The sequence below is a fragment of the Chiloscyllium plagiosum genome, unplaced genomic scaffold (assembly GCF_037043375.1).
Source record: "Chiloscyllium plagiosum isolate Xiang-an unplaced genomic scaffold, Cpla_swu_hap1 HiC_scaffold_9, whole genome shotgun sequence".
In the NCBI taxonomy this organism is placed as follows: domain Eukaryota; kingdom Metazoa; phylum Chordata; class Chondrichthyes; order Orectolobiformes; family Hemiscylliidae; genus Chiloscyllium; species Chiloscyllium plagiosum.
The window spans coordinates 33,803,400-33,826,466 of NW_028270147.1; the positions used below are offsets into that span (position 1 = coordinate 33,803,400).

General features: G+C 42.4%; 1 protein-coding gene across 1 annotated transcript; it reads right to left on the reverse strand.

Annotated features, from left to right (window-relative positions):
* Positions 1 to 618: 618 nt before the first annotated feature.
* On the reverse strand, positions 619 to 22,693 carry ttc22 (tetratricopeptide repeat domain 22). The gene is made up of 7 exons (XM_043700134.2): positions 22,083 to 22,693; positions 20,768 to 20,823; positions 16,016 to 16,131; positions 14,609 to 14,727; positions 11,012 to 11,173; positions 7,852 to 8,004; positions 619 to 2,597 (listed from the first exon to the last, which is right to left on the reverse strand). Exons 1-7 carry the CDS (start codon positions 22,638 to 22,640, stop codon positions 2,100 to 2,102), a joined length of 1,662 nt encoding a protein of 553 aa, XP_043556069.2. The 5' UTR covers positions 22,641 to 22,693; the 3' UTR covers positions 619 to 2,099.
* Positions 22,694 to 23,067: the final 374 nt, after the last annotated feature.

The window sequence follows — 23,067 nt, forward strand, 5'->3', positions numbered from 1 at the left end:
TTACCGTAGATGGTGTATACAAATATTCTGCACTTGAGAGAGGAGAAAACCCACCACTATATCTCAGTAACAGGTGGATAGCAATAATTGAAACCATAGCAATGAATGGTCACATTCAAACTTACAAATAAACCTTACTAAAGGCACAATGGCCAGTCTTACAATTCATTTTCTTTAAATATTGTAGTGAAACTTTCTGCATGCTTCATGAATGTGCTAGAAGAGTTCAAGCTGTTGACGTTTGTAACAATTGTATTTGTAGTGCAGTTGGAAAGCTAAATTTTTAAACTTTTTTTGAAGAGAGGAATGGCACATTTGACCTTTTGAAGTCAAAGAGCCTAGTTGGACATCCCAAAGGAGTTTCAGAGCCAGCGGAAGGAAGGGAAAGCCACATTTCCTCAGTTTCACCACAAGTGACTATTGTCTTCTTCAAAGTAGCCATATTGTGGGGAATGAAAACAAAAATGACAAGTCTTGGCAGCATGTATGGAAGGAAAAATAAAGTTAATGCTTGTAGCCCAGTATGGTCCTGAAACATTAACTCTCCCTATGGAGTGGCTGCTAACCTGCTGAGTTTCTCCAGTTTCATTTCAGATACTCCAACATCCAGTGTTTGGCTTTTGAATAGAATAGTAATTTATTGCCATTTGTTTTTAACAAAAAAATTAGTGAGAAGTGTTTAAGTCACCAACTCCACCACCTAAAATGAATAACAGCAATTGTATATAAAAAATTCAAGGCAAAGTCCATCTCTGTTCAATTCTCGGCTCATCGGTCCCCAAGGTTGAGGAAAAGACAGGAATCACATTCTCCGCTGTCACAGAAAGCTGCCATGGAAGCTACCGAATCTTGGGCTGGACACCAAGTTGCTGAAGATATCACAGAAGCTGCCTCAAGGACCCCCTTTGTCACCAAAGCAACAGCTGAAGTAGACCACCACACCTGGAGAAGCTAAGTTCATTTTCATTAGATCAATAATTCTGTGCTTGAAGTGTTGGCCTCAAGCACTCATGCTCAAAGATATCTGTTGTTTGAATCACTTCAGCATTGTACTTCAGTACAATAAGGGTACAAAGTCATTCATTAGATCACATTCCTATACTTTTCAATTTCATACAATTCTTACTTTGCAAGTAAGCAGTTTAAATCCAATAAATCAAAAAGTTCAATCTCATCAGACAGCTGTGATTCTGCTGGCATTCAAAATTTTAGAAGTTTAAAAAGAAAAATCAATGAACAACAGGCCAATGAGAATTACCAGTGTGAGGTCCAAGTTATTATATCTGTGGCATATTACCACAACACATGCTCTGAAAGTGAGATGAGGATCTGGGTGATGATTGATTAAGTTAACCCCCTCTCATCTCTATGAACTGCAATAAAACTGTTCTCTGCCAGTTAGAGTGGTCAGAGCAGAATGAATTTAGAGCAGTGTTCATACAGACTGCAGTTACTTAATGCTCACCACATGCTCATTCTGAAACAGTGTTTTCTCTCAAAGGGTTCCAGGGTGGCTTGTGTAGGAAATGATCTGATAGAGTGGTAGGTGTTCAATTGATGTTTGAATTGAGTCACATTGTTGAGTAAAGTGGGTTGTGTTTTATCCTTTAATTAACTAATACTACACTTGACCTGGCATTTTAATGAGGTTTTATACATTAAATATTTCTGCCAGAGAATTCCAGAAAACCAAAAAGATCTGAGATTCATCAGGAAGGTGCTATCTAGGTCACATTACTCACTCCTGTGTGTCTAAAAACAATGTATGTTTAGCCTGGTTAGGAGACATTTGTGAGTGTTTAATAAAAGGTGAACAAATCACTTTGAAAGAATCATATTCCAATCAAATTCTAGCTGTCATCTATTTGGTATTTTATACTGGGGACACCTTTTCTGCAGCTCAGCCAACAGAGGGGCAACATAATGGTGAAAACATGAGATAGATTAAATTGCAATTCACAGGCTATTCAACATTTGTCCCATCTGATTAAACACCACACAAAAGGCAAGGTTTGTTGGCAGAAACCCTTAAGTAGTGAGTGCTTAAAGACAGGTAGTGAAAGCATTCAAACAAATTACTTAACCGAAATCTAACTAACTCAGGTGTGATCAGGATTCATTGTTTCCAAAAGTAATTTTACTATTCGCAGCTTCCCAGCTATGATCATAGCTCTGGAGAGTTTTAAAATCTTTGGCATATGGTTTCGGCAAATTAAGCGCAGTTCCTGTCGGACTCTCTCCATTTGATACTTTGCCTCAGCTTTTTCTACCCAGATTTCCACCTCACGGATGACCATTTCCTCACTGGATTTCTCCTGGATGAACAGTGACAAAAGCGATTCAATGAGGCAGCGGAATGTCTCAGAGTACTGGGATCCTACATCATCAAGTTCAATTGCTTGCTTGAAGCACTCAACTGCATTGTGCTCCTCCCCTTTGACCTGTAAACACTTCCCTCTCAGCAACTGGATCTCGGGCAGCGTGTCTCCCATGTCAAGCTCCATGGCTTTGGCAAAGAAAACTAAAGCATTGTTTAGTGCATTCTCATCCACCAACTGGAGTTCCTGCACAGCATCAACACCCATGTAGTAACAAACCTGTTAGCAATACAGAAATAGGTTATTAATCCAAAAGGAGCAATGAAATTGAACTTGGGTGGCAGTGCATTTCAAGACTATAAACAAATTTACATATCTAGAAAAGTTCATAATCCACAAGAGGTCCAACAGTTTGAGAGTCATCAGTTTAGTATACAACAAATATTTGTGGGAACTTTTTAAAAAATGCATTCAAGGGATGAGGGCATTAGTGGCTCGGCCAGCATTTATTGCTCATCCCAGAGTGCAGTTGAGTCAACCACATTGTTGGAGGTCTGGAGTCACGTATAGGTCTGACACATAGATAAGGTTGGCAGTTTCCTTCCCTTAAAGACATTAGTGAACCAGATAGGTTTTTTTTCCCCCAACAATTCACAATATATTCACGGTCATCATTTAGGTGGCATGGTGGCTCAGTGGTTAGCACTGCTGCCTCTCAACATCAGGGACCTGGGTTCGATTCCCATCACGGGCAATTGTCTGTGTGGAGCTTGCACGTTCTCCTTGTGTCCACTGGGTTTCGTCTGGGTGTTCCGTTTCCTCCCACGGTCCAAAGATGTGCAGGTTAGGTGAATTGGCTATGCTAAATTGCTCACAGTGTTAGGTACATTCGTCAAGGGTAAATATAGGGTAGGGGAATGGGTGTGGGTGGGTTACTCTTTGGAGGGTCAGTGTAGACTTGTTGGGCCGAAGAGCTTGTTTCCATACTGTAGGGAATCTAGTCTAGTTATTAGACTCCTAATTCTAGATTTGTATTGACTTCCACCATCTGCCATGGCATGATTTGAACCCAGGTCCCCAGAACATTACCTGGGTCTTTGTATTAACAGTGAAGAGTGTGCTGCTGGGAAAGTACAGCAGGTCAGGCAGCATCCGATGAGCAGGACAATCAACGTTTCAGGCATAAGCCCTTCATCAGGAATGAGGCTTGTAGTCCAGGGCTAAGAGATAAATTGGGGGGGGGGTTGGGATGGAAGGTAGCTGAGAAAGTGATAGGTGGGTGAAGGTGAGGGAGAGGTGATAGGTCAGAGGGGGAGTGATGATGGACAGGTCAGGTGGGTGGTGCTGAGTTGGCGGCTTGGAACTGGGATAATTTTGGATAGGGAAAATGAGGAAACTGTTGAAATCCACATTTATCCCGTGTGGTTGCAGGGTCCCAAAGCAAAATATAAGGTGTTCCTCCTTCAGGGGTTGGGTGGTAATGGTTGGTGGAGGAGCCCAAGGCCACAGGCATCTATTACAAGCTCACTGACTCCCACAGCTACCTAGACTACACTTCCTCCCACCCTACCTCCTGCAAAAATGCCATGCCTTATTCCCAATTCCTCTACTTCTGCAGCATCTGTTCCCAGGATGACCAATTCCACCTCAGAGAGTCCCAGATGGCATCCTTCCATGATCGCAACTTCTCTTCCCACGTGGTTGACAATGCCCTCCAGCGCATCTCCTCCACTTCATGCACCACTGCCCTTGAACCCCACCCTTCCCAATGCAACAAGGACAGAACCACCCCCCGGTCCTCAACTTCCACCCCACCAACCTCCGCATACATTGCATCATCCTCCGCCACTTCCACCACCAAAAATATATTTCCCTCCCCACCCCTATCAGCGTTCCAGAGAGACCATTCCCTCCATGACTCCCTCGTCAGGTCCACATCCCCCACCAGCCCACACCTCACTCCTGGCACCTCTCCCTGCCACTGCAGGAAGTGCCAAACCTGCACCCCCACCACACCTCTCACATCCATCCAAGGCCCCAAGGGATCCTTCCACATCCAAGAGAAATTTACCTGTACCTCTACCATTGTCATCTACTGCATCTGTTGCACCCAGTGTAGTCTCCCCTACATCAGGGAGACAAGGACGCCTTCTTGCGGATCATTTCAGGGAACATCTCTGAGACACCTGCATCTACCAACCCCACCGCCCCGTGGCTGAAAACTTCAACTCCCCCTCCCACTTCGTCAAGGACATGAGGGTCCTGGGCCTCCTCCACCGCCAAACCACTACCACCTGACGCCTCGAGGAGGAGCGCCTCATATTCCACCTTGGGACCTTGCAACCAGACAGGATTAATGTGGATTTCAACAGCTTTCTAATTTCTCCATCCCCCACATTATCCCAGTCCAAAACCTCCAACTCGGAACCGCCATCCGGACCTGTCCATTACTCCCCCCTGACCTATCGCCACCTCCCTCACCTTCACCCTCCTATCGCTTTCTCAACTACCTTCCCCCCCCAACCCCACCCCCCCTTCCATTTATCTCTCAGCCCCAGCCCACAAGCTTCATTCCTGATGAAGGGCTTATGACTGAAGTGCAATTCTCCTGCACCTTGGATGCTGCCTAACCTGCTGTGTTTTCCCATCACCACACTCTCGACTCTGATCTCCAGCATCTGCAGTCCTCACTTTCTCGTCTCTGGAATAACAGCCCAGCCTAGGCCATTGCCTCCTGATCAACCATTTTATGATTGTGTAACTAGGTGATGCTTTTTTTTTTAGGAGAAAGACTGTTAAAGGCTACACTACTTACTGTTAATCTGATTGCAACTGGGTAAGAAGCTAAAAATGTGGCTGCTACAAGTCACCTGACTGTGCAACTGCAAGTTCTACAAGGATCTCACAGAAACGTGCACAAACATGTAAAAACTCATGGTGACTCATTGCAACAATGTAAATTGGGCATTGACCACACCTAAGACTTATTACCACAATTTCTCCCTTCAACTCTATTTTGATTTAGTACCCTCCCTCCCTTCCTACTCTGTCCTTTTTTTTGTTGTTATTAATTGTTATTTGTTTAGTGGGTAAATTGAGAGATTAAGTGGTGGGTTAATTTAAAAAGTTCCTTCCTCTGGGTGAAGAGGCCCAGGCTCAAGTCCCGAGGTGTGTAACAATATCTCTGAACACATCGATTAGAAAACATCTTTTACAAAAAAAAAAGTAGGAGAAAAGAGTTGTCCCTGAAATGTGTCACTGCATAGGTCACTTGATAACAGTGGCCATTCTACCTTGTCAACTATGAATGACTCAAAAAGGTAAGCTGTCTAGACAGAGAGTTTCTATCGAGACATACAGAGAGAGATAAAAAAGGGATTCTCTCCAAGAGTCAACTGTCCTTTGTAAAAAAATACTAATTATCCAATTACAGAAGCCACCACAGCTACTGGATATGACTTCAAGTCTTAATCTCTTAAACAAAGAACTCAAACGTTGTGGTTCTGTTCGCCGAGCTGGAAGATTTTGTTGCAAACATTTCGTCCCCTGGCTAGGCGACATCATCAGTGCTTGGGAGCCTCCTGCGAAGCGTTTCTTTGATGTTTCCTCCGGTGTTTATAGTGGTCTGTCCCTGCCGCTTCCGGTTGTCAGTTTCAGCTGTCCGCTGTAGTGGTTGGTATATTGGGTCCAGGTCGATGTGTTTGTTGATGGAGTTTGTGGATGAATGCCATGCCTCTAGGAATTCCCTGGCTGTTCTCTGTCTGGCTTGCCCTATGATAGTAGTATTGTCCCAGTCGAATTCATGTTGCTTGTTGTCTGCGTGTGTGGCTACTAAGGATAGCTGGTCGTGTCGTTTCGTGGCTAGTTGATGTTCATGTATGCGGATTGTTAGCTGTCTTCCTGTTTGTCCTATATAGTGTTTTGTGCAGTCCTTGCATGGTATTTTGTACACTACATTAGTTTTGCTCATGTTGGGTATCGGGTCCTTCGTTCTGGTGAGTTGTTGTCTGAGCGTGGCTGTTGGTTTGTGTGCCGTTATGAGTCCTAGGGGTCGCAGTAGTCTGGCGGTCAGTTCTGAGATGCTCCTATAAACACCGGAGGAAACATCAAAGAAGTGCTTCGCAGGAGGCTCCCAAGCACTGATGATGTCGCCTAGCCAGGGGACGAAACGTTTGCAACAAAAACTTCCAGCTCGGCGAACAGAACCACAACAACGAGCACCCGAGCTACAAATCTTCGCACAAACTTTGAACTCAAACAATGGGCCTTAAGGATATATCCCACAGATTGACTGGAATTTCTACTTACAAGATTTTTTTTTGCTTGATGTGTACTTGTTTTAATCCTGGTACTTATATTTGATTAACAATTCTATCCCTTCAGAATCCTCTGTAATAACTTGCAATAAACTAACCTTTAACTTGTTTAAACAAAAGCTTGACTGTTGGTCCGCTTTAATTTGAATCATTACAAATTAAAAAGGGGCTATGCTAGCCATATTAATCTACAGTTCACTGACCATGTGGGGCACCAAACGTTAAATATAACAACAAATTTTGCTGCTAGTTGGCCGATGGCAATTTTCAAACGCAATTTCTATCATTACTTCAAATTCATTCTCAAGACCACAGAGTCAAAAGCTGAATCTATCTCAATGTGGGCAAGGTCATAAACAGGACAAGATCAAGCTGAACACATTTTTATAGCCCACTGTATTTGCATTCCGTTGACTTCAAAACAATTGTCCTGACAGAATGGGTACCTGTATTAGCTCTACTGGAACATCTTGACTAGGGGATCGTTCTAGAGCACACTAGAGTGGAATTGTACTCAGGGCACCTTGCTCTTGTTGTATGCCCTTTTGTCATATCATGCGAGTGAATCAAATTGGCTCATGACTGGCATCAGTAATGCTGAAGACCTCTGGAGGAGGCCAAGATGAATATTTTGCATAGTACTCCAGATTGGTTGCAAATGCTTCAAGCTTCTTTTGCACTGATGTATTGCACTTCCTGTGATTGAGGTTGGTGGATTTGTGGAGCCTCCACCTCCAGTTATCTGTTTAAACACTAATGTCTAGTCACAGTCACTCTTGTGCACCCCTTACCAAACAAGGCTTGCTCTCCTGGTTTGAGGGAAATGCTGAGTTTATAGATTGCTGATGATGATGGCTCACAAAACTTCATGGATGACCAGTTTTATGCTGTGAGATTGACTCTGAATTTATTGAACACACTATAGTGCCAATTAACATTGTGGAAGGTATCGACTATGGGCAAAATGATGCTCTCGCCACAGAATTATGGGGTTGTTACTCCTTTCAAAGCTTTCATGTACAGATGCATCTTCGATAGATAGATTAGTAGGGGAGGTTGTGGTCAGTTGTGTTTTTCCCTCTGGTCAGACTGTCCTGTTGGTGGGAGGATTCAGTGATACTGAGATTCAGTGGAGAAGGAGTCCAGGAATATAAACATTATGCTACCTGACTGACAGAAGATAAAACCTTGACAAAGCTCAATCACACAGTACTCACCTGTCCCATATCCAGGTATGTCTTTAGACAGGGGCACACAGACAATATTAAATCCAAATCTGCTTTTGCTTTGGTTAGTAGCTGCCTGTCTGGCACTCCACTGTGACCCATCTTGACCCGCTCAAGACCCTGAGTGTATATTTTCATATTAATCTGGGGTGGGGGAGGAATGGAAGAACATCAGATATAAAGATGGCAAGAGGTTTATCCTTTCACATCTGTCATTGGATTGAAATCCTCTATACTCTAGCTTTTCAACTCTGTACTTTTCAAACCACTCTGGTATCATGTTCTACACCCACACCCCTGTCCTTGCTGATCAACATTGGCTTCAAGTTTCATAGTATCTTCAAATTAAACATTCTGATTTTAATCCCTATCTCCATTTTCTTCGATTCCTTCGAGCATGGACCCCACTCCACACTTCTCAAACTTTTGTCCCAATTTCAGCTTAGAGTCACAGAGGAATAAAGCACCAAAACAGGCCCTTTGCCCCAACTCCATGCCAGCCAGGTTTCCTAAACTGAACTAATCCCATTTACCTGCATTTGGACATGTGCCTCTAAACCTTTCCTATTCACGTCTCTATCCAAATGTCTTTTAAATATTGTAATTGTACTTGCCTCGACAACTTCCTCTGGCAGCTTGTTCCATACATGCACTACCCTCTATGTGAACAGGTTGCCCTTCAGGTCCCTTTTAAATCTTTCCCCTCTCACCTTAAACCTATGTCCTCTAGTTTTGCACTTCCTTACTCTGTGGAAAAGACCTTGGCTATTCACTCTATCCATGCCACCCATAATTTTATACATCTCTATAAGCTTCCTAAGTTCCAGGGAAAACAGTTCCAACCTATCCAGCCTCTCCTTATAATTCAAATCTTAGAGTCTCGGTCACATCCTTGTAAATCTTTTTTGCACCCTTTCCAGTTTAATAACATCCTTCCGATAGTATGGCAACCAGAATTGTGTATCTCCACCATTGGCATCAATGCAGAAACAGAAATTGTTGGCAAAACTCAGCAAGTCTGGCAGCATCTGTGGGATAAAGCAAAGTTTATATTTTGAATCCGGTAACTCGTCATCAGAACAGCAGTTTCTGTTTTTGTTCCAGAACTCCAACATCCACTGTTCTTTGTTTTATTTTCATATTAATGCCTCCAGCCATCTGACCCTCCACCCACCCAAATCCTCCTGCCTGCCCAATTTGCTCTTAACTCTTAGGACTTTTCTTAAAAGTTAACTTTGCTGCTAGTTTTCATTGGCTACAACTTTGCAAAATTGCAGTGGATATTTTTTTCCACTAGGAAGGAACTGTATAAAAACAAATAGTGGTTAAATCTAGGCGAGACTGAAACTCCATGCTCTTTGTTGACTGTAAATATGCTATGAGCCTAGTCAGCTTCAAATAGGGGCTGAGTTTTCCTTCTGTTTGATCATCATCACTAAAGTCACCTGAACCTTGTCTACAGTTTTGTTGAAAATTGAGAAAAAATATCCTTCCTAGCTCTTGGAGGTGTACTTCGCCAGTCTTTGCTGACAACATGGTCAAGGCTAGAATTTCAAAGTTTAGAATCTCAGAATTTAGAGTTGGGGACCAAGTGTTGCATGTCAAAGTTCACAGATGGCATTAAGATAAGTGGTAGAGCAAAGTGTGCAGAGGACACAAAGTCTGCAGAAGGATATAGACAGGTTAACTGAGTGGGCGAGGGCCTGTCAGATGGAATACAATTTTGGTAAATGTGAGGTCATCCACTTTGGTAGGAATAATAGCAAAATGGACATAATTTAAATGGTGAAAAATTGCAGCACGCTACCACGCAGAGGGACCTGGATGTCCTCGTACATGAATCACAAAAAGTTGGTTTCCAGGTGCAGCAGGTAATTAAGAAGGCAAATGAAATATTGTCCTTCATTGCTAGAGGAATGGAGTTTAACAATAGGGAGGTTATGCTGCAGATGTACAGGGTGCTGGTGAGGCCACACCTGAAGTATAGTTTTGGTCTCCTTACTTGAGAAAGGATGGTCTGGCAAAGGATGGGATGCAGAGAAGGTTCACTATGTTGACTCTGGAGTTGAGAGGGTTGGCTGATGAGGACAGATTGAGTAGACTAGGACTGTACTCATTGGAATTTAGATGAATGGGGGGGGGGAGGGGAGTTCTTATAGAAATATATACAATTATGAAGGGAATAGATAGATAGAAATGGGGAGGTTGTTTCCACTGGCAGGTGGAACGAGAACTAGGGGGCATAGCCTCAAAATAACGGGGAGCAGATTTAGGACTGAGTTGAGGAGGAACTTCTTCACCCAAGGGGTTGTGAATCTGTAGAACTCCCTGCTTATGAGGCAGTTGAAGCTACTACGTTGAATGTTTTTAAGGAAAGGTAGATGAACTTTTGAACAGCAAAGGAATTAAGGGTAATGGGGAATGGGCGAGTAAGTGGAGCTGAGTCCACAAAAGCATCAGCCATGATCTTATTGAATGGTGGAGCCAGCTTGAGGGGCCAGTCTGCCTACTCCTTCTCCTGTTGCTTATGTTCTTATGTTCTGAGCATGCAAGGCATAAATCAACATCTTACCATTGACACCTCACAATGCACTTCAGACTCTGCCTTCATTTGTGTTCAGTAAAAAGAGGAGAATACTTTTATGATTCTGGTTCCCCTTTCATGGCTCTGTGATAGGGTTAGGAGTAGGCAGCTGTTCAGGTGCACCTCTGTCAGACAGAAGAATACCCAGCCACAGAGATAGAAGCCCACCCACCAAGATACAAAACAGATTGTTTCCCGCAGCTCAGGAATTTAATACATGGGAGTCCAGTCTCAGGAAAAATCAATGGTTTAGTACTGATTTCTTCATTTAGAGGGCCGTGAAGCTTTGGAATTTTCTAACCTGGACTGTTGCGAGTACTAAACCATTTGAATATATTTAAGCTGAGATAGAGACATCTTTGGTCTTACAGGAAATCTGAAAGGGAAAAGGACAGGAAAGTTGAGTTAAGGTCAATGATCAGTCATGATCATATTGAATGGCAGAGCAGGCTAGAGGGGCTATATGGTCTACTGCAGCTCGTTTTACTCTTGTTCACACCAGTGCACCCTCCCAGCCACATGTGCAAACACTATCGACAGCCACAACAAATGTCAAGAATAATATACCTTCGCCCTCGTGCTGTAAGCTTGCCAATTTGTTCCCGGGTCTGGAAGAATATTCAAGGCCATGTTACAAATACCAGTCGCCATGTCTTGTTTTCCAAGAAAATGAAAAACTTTAGCAAGCCGATTCAGAATGAATGGATCAGTTTTTGCCATTTCAATCGCCTGGAAAATGCACAGGGGGAAAGAATATTTAATGCACACATTTCTAAAGCTCTTAGGTAGATACTTTCCAAATGTCTTCAATCTGAAAAACCAACTAAAGTCAAATATCAAGTTTCCTGAAACAGCAGATGGAAAAAACAAAGATGACTTGCATTTATAGAGCACCTTTCATGATTACTGGGTTTTCTCAAAAGTATTTGGAACCAATGAAGGCAAATCACTGTTGCAATATCAGAATCACAGCAGCCAACTTGCACGCAGAAGCCCCCCCACAAACAGCAACATGCAAATGACAAGATGATCTGTTTCCATGATCCACATTAAAGGATAACATTGGTCAGGACATCACTGCTCTTCTACAAAGTACTGATTCCTGTCCAATGCACAGTGGCCAGTTGGAGCCTTACTAGGTTAGCTCATCAGCTCCCGACTCAGCATCTCGCCCCCACTGCATCAGTACTGCACAGGAATACCAGACTGGCATTTTGTGCTCAAGGCCTTTAACTTGAACATATCATATTCTGACTCAGCAGCTGACAGCTACTAACTGAGCCATAGCTGACACTTAGAGTGAGGCAATTGTAAATTTTAAAAAATGGCTCCTTATGCAATTATGCAAAATTAGCTGTTAAGCCAATAAGCTGTAAAGCCAATATTCTATCATTCCTATTCATAGCACCACACAAAGTTAAAAATCACACAACACCAGGTTATAGTCCAACAGGTTTAATTGGAAGCACTAGCTTTCAGAGTGCCGCAACCACCTGATGAAGGAGCGGCACTCTGAAAGCTAGTGCTTCCAATTAAACCTGTTGGACTAACCTGGTGTTGTGTGATTTTTAACTTTATACACCCCAGTCCAATACCAGCATCTCCAAATCATTCTCTTTCACAAATCACTTGTATAGGTGTGGATGCCTGAAGCTGCACAGTGCTACCACTAGATGGCTTTTCATGAACTTGGAGGCTGCAGTATTCTCTACATGTTTACTAATACAATGAGAAATACATTTGCTTCTTTCTGGAATTTCGGTTGGTAACAAGAAAAAAGAAGAAAGCCATGAAAGAAAAACATGATTATAAAAAGCTTAGCTACTCTTAAAATTGTTCATGATTTGTCATGGCTATCCAACATCCAGTACAAAATGAGCAGAGATTTCGACCAGCAATTATAAAATTGGCAAGGCCAAATCTCATTGTCTTTTGCATCGCCCCAACCCCCTACCATCCTCCCCACACTACAAGTTCCATTCTTTACTCACCAAATCCTTTCCTATCCCTAGCAATCTTGTCTGGACTGAAGCAGACTGTTCTTAAGTTTGATGTTATATCTGACACCAAGATGAACTTCAATTGTAGGTCCTCTCCATTTCCAAAACTATTTACCTCCATCTCTGTAACAGCATCAGATTCCCCAGCTTGTGCCTGAAATCCTCATCCACATCTTTAATATCTTGAAATGTTATTATTCCAATGTTCTCTTGGCCAATTTCCTATCTTCAAAGTAGTGCAGAACGGCATTAATGAATTGAGAAGGATTTAGATCTTATCGCAATTGAGCCAGTGAATGCCAGAAATGAGAAATGAGTCAGGATGACTTTGCCAGGTAATTCATGAGGCAAGAACCAAATGGGGAATATGGAAATGTTCTTCTGTTTGCTTTGCACAGAAACTCAGGTGAGGATAATTCCACCAGATCCCAGTACATTTATAAACCCATATGATTCTCCTGGCTTGTGCTGGACACCAGAATGAAAGTACATATTCTTTGATTTAATTTAATCAGATTTATCTTCATCCCTTCAATACAAAGGGGTGCAATATTTGCATTGCATGGTTCTTTATTGTAATCTGCACCTATCATTTGTCATAAACTTCTTCTTCCAGTTTCATTTTAATCCATCTCGTCATCCAAGAATTTCTAGATATGTCAGACTTTCCTGTCACCATAACGACATGGTATATTAGGAATGTAACTAACCAGTCCCAGTTTTGAAAATTATTATTACATTTGCTTCCACCAACCTTCCAGATAGAGCACTGCAGATTGTAACAATTTGCAACTAATTAAACAAGCAATTGGCCTTTTGCAAATTCTTTCTGGTTTTTAAATATTAGCCTAAATATCAATTATTATCTTCAACTTCTATCACTACTGATACTAAAGTGACTTTCATTGCCAGATTTATCCCTCATCCCCTCAATAGAAAGGGGTGCAATGTTCACATTGCATGGCTCTTTATTGCATTCTGCACCTATCATTTGTCATAAGCTTCTTCTTTCAGTTTCATTTTAATCCATCTCGTCATCCAAGCATTCCTAGGTTTGGAATCTCTTCCTTTCCCACTTCCTGGATGTGTCTAGCTATATTCAAATGCTCTCCTTTTCGAAAGCCTCTTAACATTTTACTTCCTAGCTTTTGATTCCAAACTATCATAGGCAGATTCTGTTTCAACTCATTACTTCTGTTTTTAACAAACACATTGAATTTAAAAGATTGTCTTACTATTCCAAAATAGGAAAATTCCCAAGTATTTTAGTTCTATATTATAAGCCATAACATTCTGAGCCTTTATGTTTAATGTCACCAGTGTTGTAAAATACAATGCGTTAAGTTTAATTGTATCAAAGATTATTTATAATTGCTGATTTTTTTAAAGAAGGTCCTTTGATATGTGATATAATAAGAACATCATTTCCACAGCAGTTTAGCACAGAGAAACTGTCACCTGACTTCTCAGTTCACAAACCAAAAAGCAACATAAAAACTGCCAACTCTTTTACGCAGGAGTCAACAAACCTCCCGATATCTCTCCTCACAGCCACAACTCATAATTAGATTAGATTACATTACAGCGTGGAAAAGGGAGTTCAGCCCAACAAGTCCACACCGACCCGCAGAAGCGCAACCCACCCATTCCCCTACATTTACCCCTTACCTAACACTACGGGCAATTTAGCATGGCCAATTCACCTGACCTGCACATCTTTGGACTGTGGGAGGAAACCGGAGCACCCGGAGGAAACCCACGCAGACACGGGGAGAACATGCAAACTCCACACAGTCAGTCGCCTGAGGCGGGAATTGAACCCGGGTCTCTGGCGCTGCGAGGCAGCAGTGCTATCCACTGTGCCACAGTGCTGCCCATAAAATAATAATTTTATGGACATCACATCTGAGACAGTGATCATTTAATTCATCTGCCTGATTGAGTGTGTACTCCAACTAGATTCAGCTACAAACACATCTTTGTTTGTTCGGTGTGTGAACAGAATACTTAGAGAAGGAGTTTGGTCTGCAATTTATAAGTTCTGCTCTCCCTTCTCTGTTTATTACCTCCCCACCTCAGACTATGGGTCAATAATTAACATATTTTAAAACAATCTTTTGTTATCATTCCCATCTCTGGCTAAAATCAACTAACAAGTCCTCACCTGTCCATAACAGTCGAGTGGATCAGCCCCAGAGAATCCACAGTCATGAACTGCCATTGGAGTAACAGGGAAGATGTCCATCCGCTCCAGCATCATTCCCAAATAACACCAGGCAAGAGCTGGGAAAGAGAATTACGTGAGCACACAACCGAGCAGTTGCTTATTGTCTCCTGCACTTCAAGATCCAGATCATTAATATATAGCAGGAAAAGCAAGGGTCCCAATGCTGACCCTTGTGGAACTCCACTGCAAACATTCCTCCAACCTATAAAATATCCACGGACCATTACTCTCTGTTTCCTAACACTTAGCTAATATTGTTTCCATATTACTACTGTCCCTTTTATACCATGACCTAAAAACATTCCTCTCATATCTTGTGTAGAATTGTAACAAATACTTTGTGATTATGATTAATGTTCTCAAGTCATCAAAAAAGGGTAGAGAGAATTTATTTCCGTCCATCAGAACTCTGCAACAAGGGGCATAATTTAAACATTGAAGCCAGATACCTCTGGAGTGAAATTAGGAAACACTTCTGCACAGAAAACATGGCAGACGTCTGGAATACTGTTATGTAAGTGGCAATAATCATTAGATTTATTGTTAACAAAAAACAGTTTTAACATTAAAATCAAAGTTATTAAAGGAAATACAACAAAGGCAGGTACCTGGAGTTAGACTACAGGCTAGCCATGTTCTCACCGAATGGCAAAACATGCTCCAGGAGAAAATAGGCTACTTCTGTTCATTTATTTCAAATGAGATTCATTATAAGTGTAAGTACATGACAGTCACATTACAAATCTATTTGCAGAGGATTATAAGTCAAACCATATTCAGTCCCTAGTCTGTTTATTTGAAATAAATAACTCGGTAAGATATTTCCCAATTGCCTCAGCTTCTTAAGTTGCTCAGAACATCATTCTCTCATAACGTTCACCTAGTTCTGAACCCAGGTACAAACTGGAGGAGTAGGAGAGTCAAGAAGTTTGGGGGATAAAGAAGACCTAAAATTGGCAGTGTGAGGCCAGAGTGACTAATTCCCAGACTTCATTGCATGTTCCTTCCAAAACTGTGACAATTTGCAGTCGGATGGAAGTGGAAAATTGCTGGGCAGTAGGAGGACATGACCAATAAACAAAGGAAAAGTTCTTGACATTCAGGTTCAAATCAGTGAAGGGAATTTCTGTTGAAAAAAAAAGAATGCGAACCAGTAAATCATTGGTCAATTTAAACTACCTGTCTGCCTCATTTCTGCTCAGAACATAGATGTATTGGCTCTTTTGTTTGTACATTATAAATATTGATACATTGGCAAAGGTTTAAACAAACGTATTATTATCACTGCTATGCAACTTTCAATCTTAAAGGCTGGGGGGGGGGGTTCACCAATTCTTATACTACCTTTATATTGAGCACTGTCAGACTTCAGAACCTCCCGTAGTAATACTAATGACCTATTGAGAAACAGTAGTCGTTTAGAAGCGTAGGGATCCTTGTTCATTAACATTCCATCCAGTCTACGGGAGGAAAAGAAAAGAAAGAGAAAGCATTAGCTCTTTCACTCTCAGATTAGACAAACATCATCTGGTAAGAAAATTAGCCAAGACTCCACCAGGAACAGACAACACAGGGAATGGAGCATTTCTGGGGCAGAGAGAAAAGTAGTACGCAATGTCATAATATCATTAGTGGGGCCATGTGATAACAGACAGAATTGTCCACTATTTCGTCTGATGCATCAAACCTCATCCCAGTATTTCATCTTACATTATTTGTCTTAATCCCAAAAATGATAACTGTTAGAAGCAGGATCATATAAATGTGACCCAGTCAGCCGAATTCATAACTACAGGCAGTCCCCAGGTTACAAATATTTTCCGTTCACAAGGATATTTGTAAGTTAATTTTTATGCAAGTTGGCACACAGTAGAGTATAACATAGAATAGCCACTCATATGTAAAAGCTAACCTTCATATTAATATTAATACACCATCGTGTGGGATCTCGTTCATAAATGAATGTTCGTAAGTTGGGGACCATCTGCAATCTTTACAGTGTTAAAGTACATTCCCATTAGTACTGGCACTTGTGCAGCTTGAATGTTGCTTGACACTTGTCACCCTAAGCTTGAATTTTGTCAGGTCTTGCTGCATATGAACCCAGACTGTTTCAGTAGGAGACTCATCGTGAATGCTGCTGAACGTGTGTGATCATCAGCAAACGTTCACACTTCTCACCTTACAATGGGGGAAGGTCATTAGAAAGCAGCTGAAAATGGTTTGGACTAGGACATTGCCCTAAAATGAGTTTGTGGTGCAGTGGCAGTGTCACTACCTCTAAGCTACGAGGCTTGGGTTCAAGTCCTATCTGCTCCAGAGTTGTGTAATAACATCTCTGAATGGATTGATTCAGGCGGGGATAAAAACCCAGAAGAGTGAAGGAGTTCTTATGGTACTGTAGTAGTCAAAAAGGAAAAGGAAGCATATGTAACGTTTAGGAGACTGAAACCAAACAAGGCTTTTGTGAAGTACAAAGGAAACAAGATATTAGGCGGTCTAAAAAAGGGTCATAAAATATCCTTGGCAAGTTGAATTAAGAAGAATCCGAAAGCATTTTATACACATATGAGGAACAAGAGGCTAACATGAGAAAGGGTAGGTCCACTCAAGGACAAAGAATGAAAGTAATGCATGAAGCCAGGGGAAGTGGGTAGGGTCCTTAATGAGTACTTTATATTGGTATTCACCAAGGTGAAGGTATCAGTGATGGTAAGATTAGAGAGAGGAGTGTGTTGAGGGTGTTTTGGGTGTCTAGAAAACATTAAGGTAGATATGTCCCCAAGATCTCCCCCAAGATCTCCCCCAAGTGGGCGGCACGGTGGCACAGTGGTTAGCACTGCTGCCTCGCAGCGCCAGAGACCCGGGTTCAATTCCCGACTCAGGCGACTGACTGTGTGGAGTTTGCACGTTCTCCCCGTGTCTGCGTGGGTTTCCTCCGGGGGCTCCGGTTTCCTCCCACAGTCCAAAGATGTGCAGGTCAGGTGAATTGGCCATGCTAAATTGCCCGTAGTGTTAGGTAAAGGGGTAAATGTAGCGGTATGGGTGGGTTACGCTTCGGCGGGTCGGTGTGGACTTGTTGGGCCGAAGGGCCTGTTTCCACACTGTAAGTAATCTAATCTAATCTAATCTCATGAGATCTATCCAGGATACTGAGGGGAGCAAGGGAGAAGATTGCTGGGACCTTGACACTGATCATTGTATCCTCTTTAGCCATAGGCGAGGTCCCAGAGACTGGAGAATAGCCAACGTTGTTCTTTTATTGAAGAAGGGCAACAGGGAGAATCCAAAAATATTATAGGGCAGTGGAGTCTTATATCAGTGGGAGGCAAGTTATTGGAGAAGATTCATAAGTTCAGGATTTACTCACATTTGGAGAAGAATTGACTTATTAAGGTTAGTCAGCATGGTTTTGCGCAGGGGAGATCTTGTTTCACAAAATTGATTGAGTTTTTTTGAGGAAGTGATGAATGTGATTGATGAGGGTAGGGCAGTGGATGTTGTCTACATGGACTTTACTAAAGCATTTGACAAGATCCCTCATGGTAGGCTGGTCCAGAAGTTTAAGTCGCAAAGAATCCATGGTGAGTTGGCAAGTTTGACTCAAAATTGACTTGGCCATAGAAGAGAGAAAGTAGTTGTGGAGGGATGTTTTTTCTGACTGGAGGTCTGTGACCAATGGTGTCACACAAGGATCAGTTCTGGTACTCCTATTGTGGATGGTCTGATTAGTAATACTGCAGACAACTTGAAAGTTTGTGGAGTTTTGGTTAGTGAGGAAGGTTATCAGGGGAAACAACAGGATACAGATCAGTTGGAAAGTTGGATGCAGAAATGGCAAGCATGAGGTGATGCATTTTGAGAGGCCAAATGTAAGAGGAAAGTCTACAGTAAATGGCAAGACCATTAGGAGCATTAAAAACAGAGGGACCTTCAGGTCCAAGTCCATATTTCCCTGAAAGCGGCAACACAAGTGGATAAGGTGGTAAAGAAGGTGAATGACATGCTTGCCTCCACCATTCGGGGCGGTGGGTATAAAAGTTGCTAAGTTACAATGCGGCTGTATTAGACTTTAGTGAAGCCACACTTGAAGCATTGCATGCAGTTCTGGCCGACACACTATCAGAAGGATGTGGGGACTTTGGAAGAGGGTGCAAAAGAGGTTTACCAGGATGTTGCTTGGATTGGAGTGTATTAGCTATAAGGAGAGGCTGGACAAACTTGGATTGTTTTTGCTAGAGCATCGGAGGCTGGTACAAGTATAAAATTGAGAGGCATGGATAGGTTGGACAGTCAGAGCCTTTTTCTCAAGGCAGAAATGTCAAATACTAGGGGGCATAAGTTTAAAGTGAGAGTGGAAAAACGTCAAGGAAATGTATGAGGAAAGTTTTTTTTTTAAAAAACCATAAAATTGGGTAGGTGCCTGGAAGACAGTGCCGGAGGAGGTGCTAGAAGCAAAGTTTAAGAGGCATTTAGACATACACTTGAACATGCAGAGGATAGAGTGATGTGGACCATGTGTAGGAAGATGGGATTAGTTTAGAATGGTATCATGGTTGGCATGGACCTAATGGACCGAAGGGTCTCTTCCTGTGGTGTACTGTTCTATGTTCTAAGTACTTGTGAGGAACCTTTACAGTAATTTTAGAAACATGAACATGAAATCAAATATCAAAAATCACACAAGATGAATGTAAGCTTCTGTTTCTTTAAATAAGTGCATGAATGTTGCCTGTGTAGCAACTCAAAATTTTTAAACTGAAGAGCCAGCAACAGCAAATCATGAGGGGCATGGATAGGGTTAACAGCCAAAGTCTTTTCCCCAGGGTGGGGGAGTCCAAAACTAGAGAGGGCATTGGGTTAAGGGGAGAGCGGAAAGTTTCAAACGAGACCTAAAGTGCAACTTTTTCACACAGAGGGTGGTACGTGAATGGAATGAGCTGCCAGAGGAAGTGGTGGAGGCTGGTACAATTGCAACATTTAAAGGACATTTGGATGAGTATATGAATAGGAAGGGTTTGGAGGGATACGGGCCGGGTGCTGGCAGGTGGGACTAGGTGGTTGGGTTGGGATATCTGTTCGGCTTTGATAAGTTGGACCGATGGGTCTGTTTCCATGCTGTACAGCTCTATGACTCTATGACTCCATAACTGGTCATTTTGAACAATCCAACATGCCAGCTACTGCCATGTGCTCATACAACTCACAATAATGTTGTGAAAGAAAGCAGCCATTACTTGCGTGTCAAACCTCCTTTACTGTAAAGAAATAGAATTTGGATGCTCAAACAGGAAGAGAGAACTAACACAGTGGCTGAAAGTTTCCTGAACAGATGAAAATGACGAAGGTTTTTCAAGGAGAGGCACAGAGATAGAATAATAGAATCATACAATACAGAAAAGACTCTTCAGTCCATCAAGTCTGCACTGAAAAATAACATTCTGTAAATCTACACTAGTCCCACTTTCTCAAATCCTCAAAAATCCTCAAATATCCTCTAAATCTGCTGTTTTCACTTTAAAACTATGCCCCCTTGATTAACCCTTCAACTAAGAGGAACAGCTGCTTCCTGCCTACCCTGCCCATGGCCCTCAGTCGTATACACCTCAATTAAGTCACCTTTCAGCCTTCTCTGCTCTAAAGAAAACAATCCGAGCTTATTCAGCCTCTCTTCATGGCTAAACCACTTCATCCCAGGCAACAGCCTTGCACATCCTCTCTGCACCGCCTCCAATGTAATCACATCCTTCCTACTGCTGGCTTTTCCTCATCTATCTGATATGTCAGCCAGTCCAGTAAAATATATGCAGTAACAGATTACTTCTTATATTAAAACTGGGCTATGCTGTCCAATAAGACAATGTCAATGTTTTACTCCATATCTATGTACTCCCACATCTCACTAGATCACTTTATTCCTTTCTCCTTCATGTATTTATTTCAGTGAATATCTGCCAATGACACTGGGTTTATCTAGCAGAATTCTTTTTATCTTGACACAGAGGACTCACTGATCTTTGGATCGCAATAGATGATATTTGGCAAGTGAATGCAATTTTGTGTAAGGATTAGCTGCGAAGTGACAAATTGTCTTACCTAATATACATGATGGCCATTGTGAAATACCAACTCCTTTTTTCTTCTGATGTTATCTGCAATAAAAAAAAACATAGAAACTTAAGCACAGAAGGATGCCATTCAACCCATTGTATATATGTTGGAATATTGGCTTTCAAATTGGACGCTCAGTAAAAGTGGATTCTCATTCTTAAATATACGTATAATATAGTTTAACCTTACAATGTTTATTATGCTGACAGCATAACTTGAAGATCCTTCTCTTGGTTCTCTGGGGCTACTTACACAATTGGCCATTAATAGCCAAAGTCATCATACTCTTAACAAGTTAAAAATCACATAACACCAGGTTATAGTCCAACAAGCTTTCAGAGCCCAAAGAGAGAAAATGCTGGAAAATCTCAGCAGGTCTGGCAGCATCTGTAAGGAGAGAAAAGAGCTGACGTTTCGAGTCTAACTGACCCTTCATCAGATAGCTGGTGGGATAGGATCATAGGACGCAGAATTTATAGTTAAATGCTGCTGGCATCACTCTGCATGGCAAACTAGCCATCCATCCAACTGAGCTAACTGATCATAAATACAGCAGCAATGACAGAAACTTGGGATCAAGTAACCATCTATCTTGTAAGAGACTAATTTCCTCAAAACTACACGGCATAGAAAGAGCTCATTCAATCATGCCTTGTTGAAATAATTTTAAATAATCCCACTTCCCTGTTCTCTCCATGTGGACCTGCATTTTTTTCCAATTCAACTAAATATCCAATTCCCTTCTGAAAGTTTCCACTTCATCATCAGGTCTGAAGAACCATCTACCCTTTTATATGGGCAATTACTTTTAAAATTATTATTATTGACTATCTTGCACCAAATTGAAGTAATGAAAGGTTTGCTGTAACGCTAATATTAGAGGAAGGAGCAAGTTTACACCTTCTATATTTGATCTCACACCTGAAAGATACTTCAGGCCAGGCTGGAAGGTGGGAAAGAGGATTATTTCTGAAACGTTGGATGAGGGAGAATCGTTGTAGAAAGGCAAGGATAGCAGTTCAGAACATCACCACCTGCAAATTTCCCTCCAGAACCCTGAACTTGAAACTAGATCTGGGTCAAATTCTTGGGGTTCAGTCCCTGAGCAGTGCCAGACCCTTCCCACGGATTCCAATGAAAAAGGGTGGCTCAACAGCAATTTCTCGAGCGCAATTAGGGATAAACTTTTTTTTAAATTTGTGGTCTCACAGACTGGTGGAATAAGAGAAAATAAACTGTCAGCAATGAAGGCACCAGCTGCAAAAAGCCCATGAGAGGACCACATCTCCCTCTGCCTCACCATGTTCTTGCCATAACGCAAGGCTTTATCGTAGAGTTTGATGGCTGTGCTCAGTTTCGTAGCGTGTTCCTCCTCGCTCTGCAGTCCCACATCGAAGGCGCTGGCATAGGCCTGTTCAGCGAGGCACCTGGCCGCCCGGAGCGGGCTCAGGGACTCGGCCTCGCCCCCCTCTTCCCCAGCCATCAGCTGGGAGAGCCGCTCCAGGCACTCGGCCGCCTGCCCTTCCTTCTGCAGCCGGTCGTACACATAGCCCAGGTTGGCCCAGGCATTAAGGTTGCCCGGCTCCTCCTGGCAGACGCTGGAAAAGATCTCCTCGGCCGCCGGGTACTCCTCCAGGTAGAAGGCGAAGACCCCCAGCAGGTTCCGCACAGCGAAGCGCTGAGCGCCATCCTCCGCCTCCAGCTGCAAGCTCTCCCGCTTCAGCTTCGCGTCTCTCCGCCGCAGCCTCTCGGGTTGGAGAGGCTCGAAGTTTAAATTCAGTTCCAAGTGGAAGTGCCCGGGGATGTAATCCATCTCCTGAATGATCTCCTCGATGTCGCGTTCTGTGTCTTCCCCCATCCTTTACTGAAGAAGAAACTCTTTCTATTTACACATGTGGTCCAAATATAGAAGGTTCATCTTCCGTGTGTCTCCTGGACTCTCCAGTGTGGGAGGGACTTGACATGGGTGTGCACTGACAGCCTAACTCTTCCTACTTTATTCGGTGGCACATTTCATTGTAACTTAAAGAGAGTTCATTACTGCAGGCTTATTTAAGTGGAGACAATTTATGACAACGATGAGAAAGATTTTCATATCTTGTGGGGTCATTAATCCCCGTAATTCTCGAACCCAGACAATTAGAGGCTGGTCGTATTCAAAGTTAAAAATCACACAACACCAGGTTATAGTCCAACAGGTTGAATTGGAAGCACTAGCTTTCGGAGCGACGCTCCTTCAGGTGGTTGTGGAGGGCACAATCGTAAGGCACAGAATTTATAGCAAA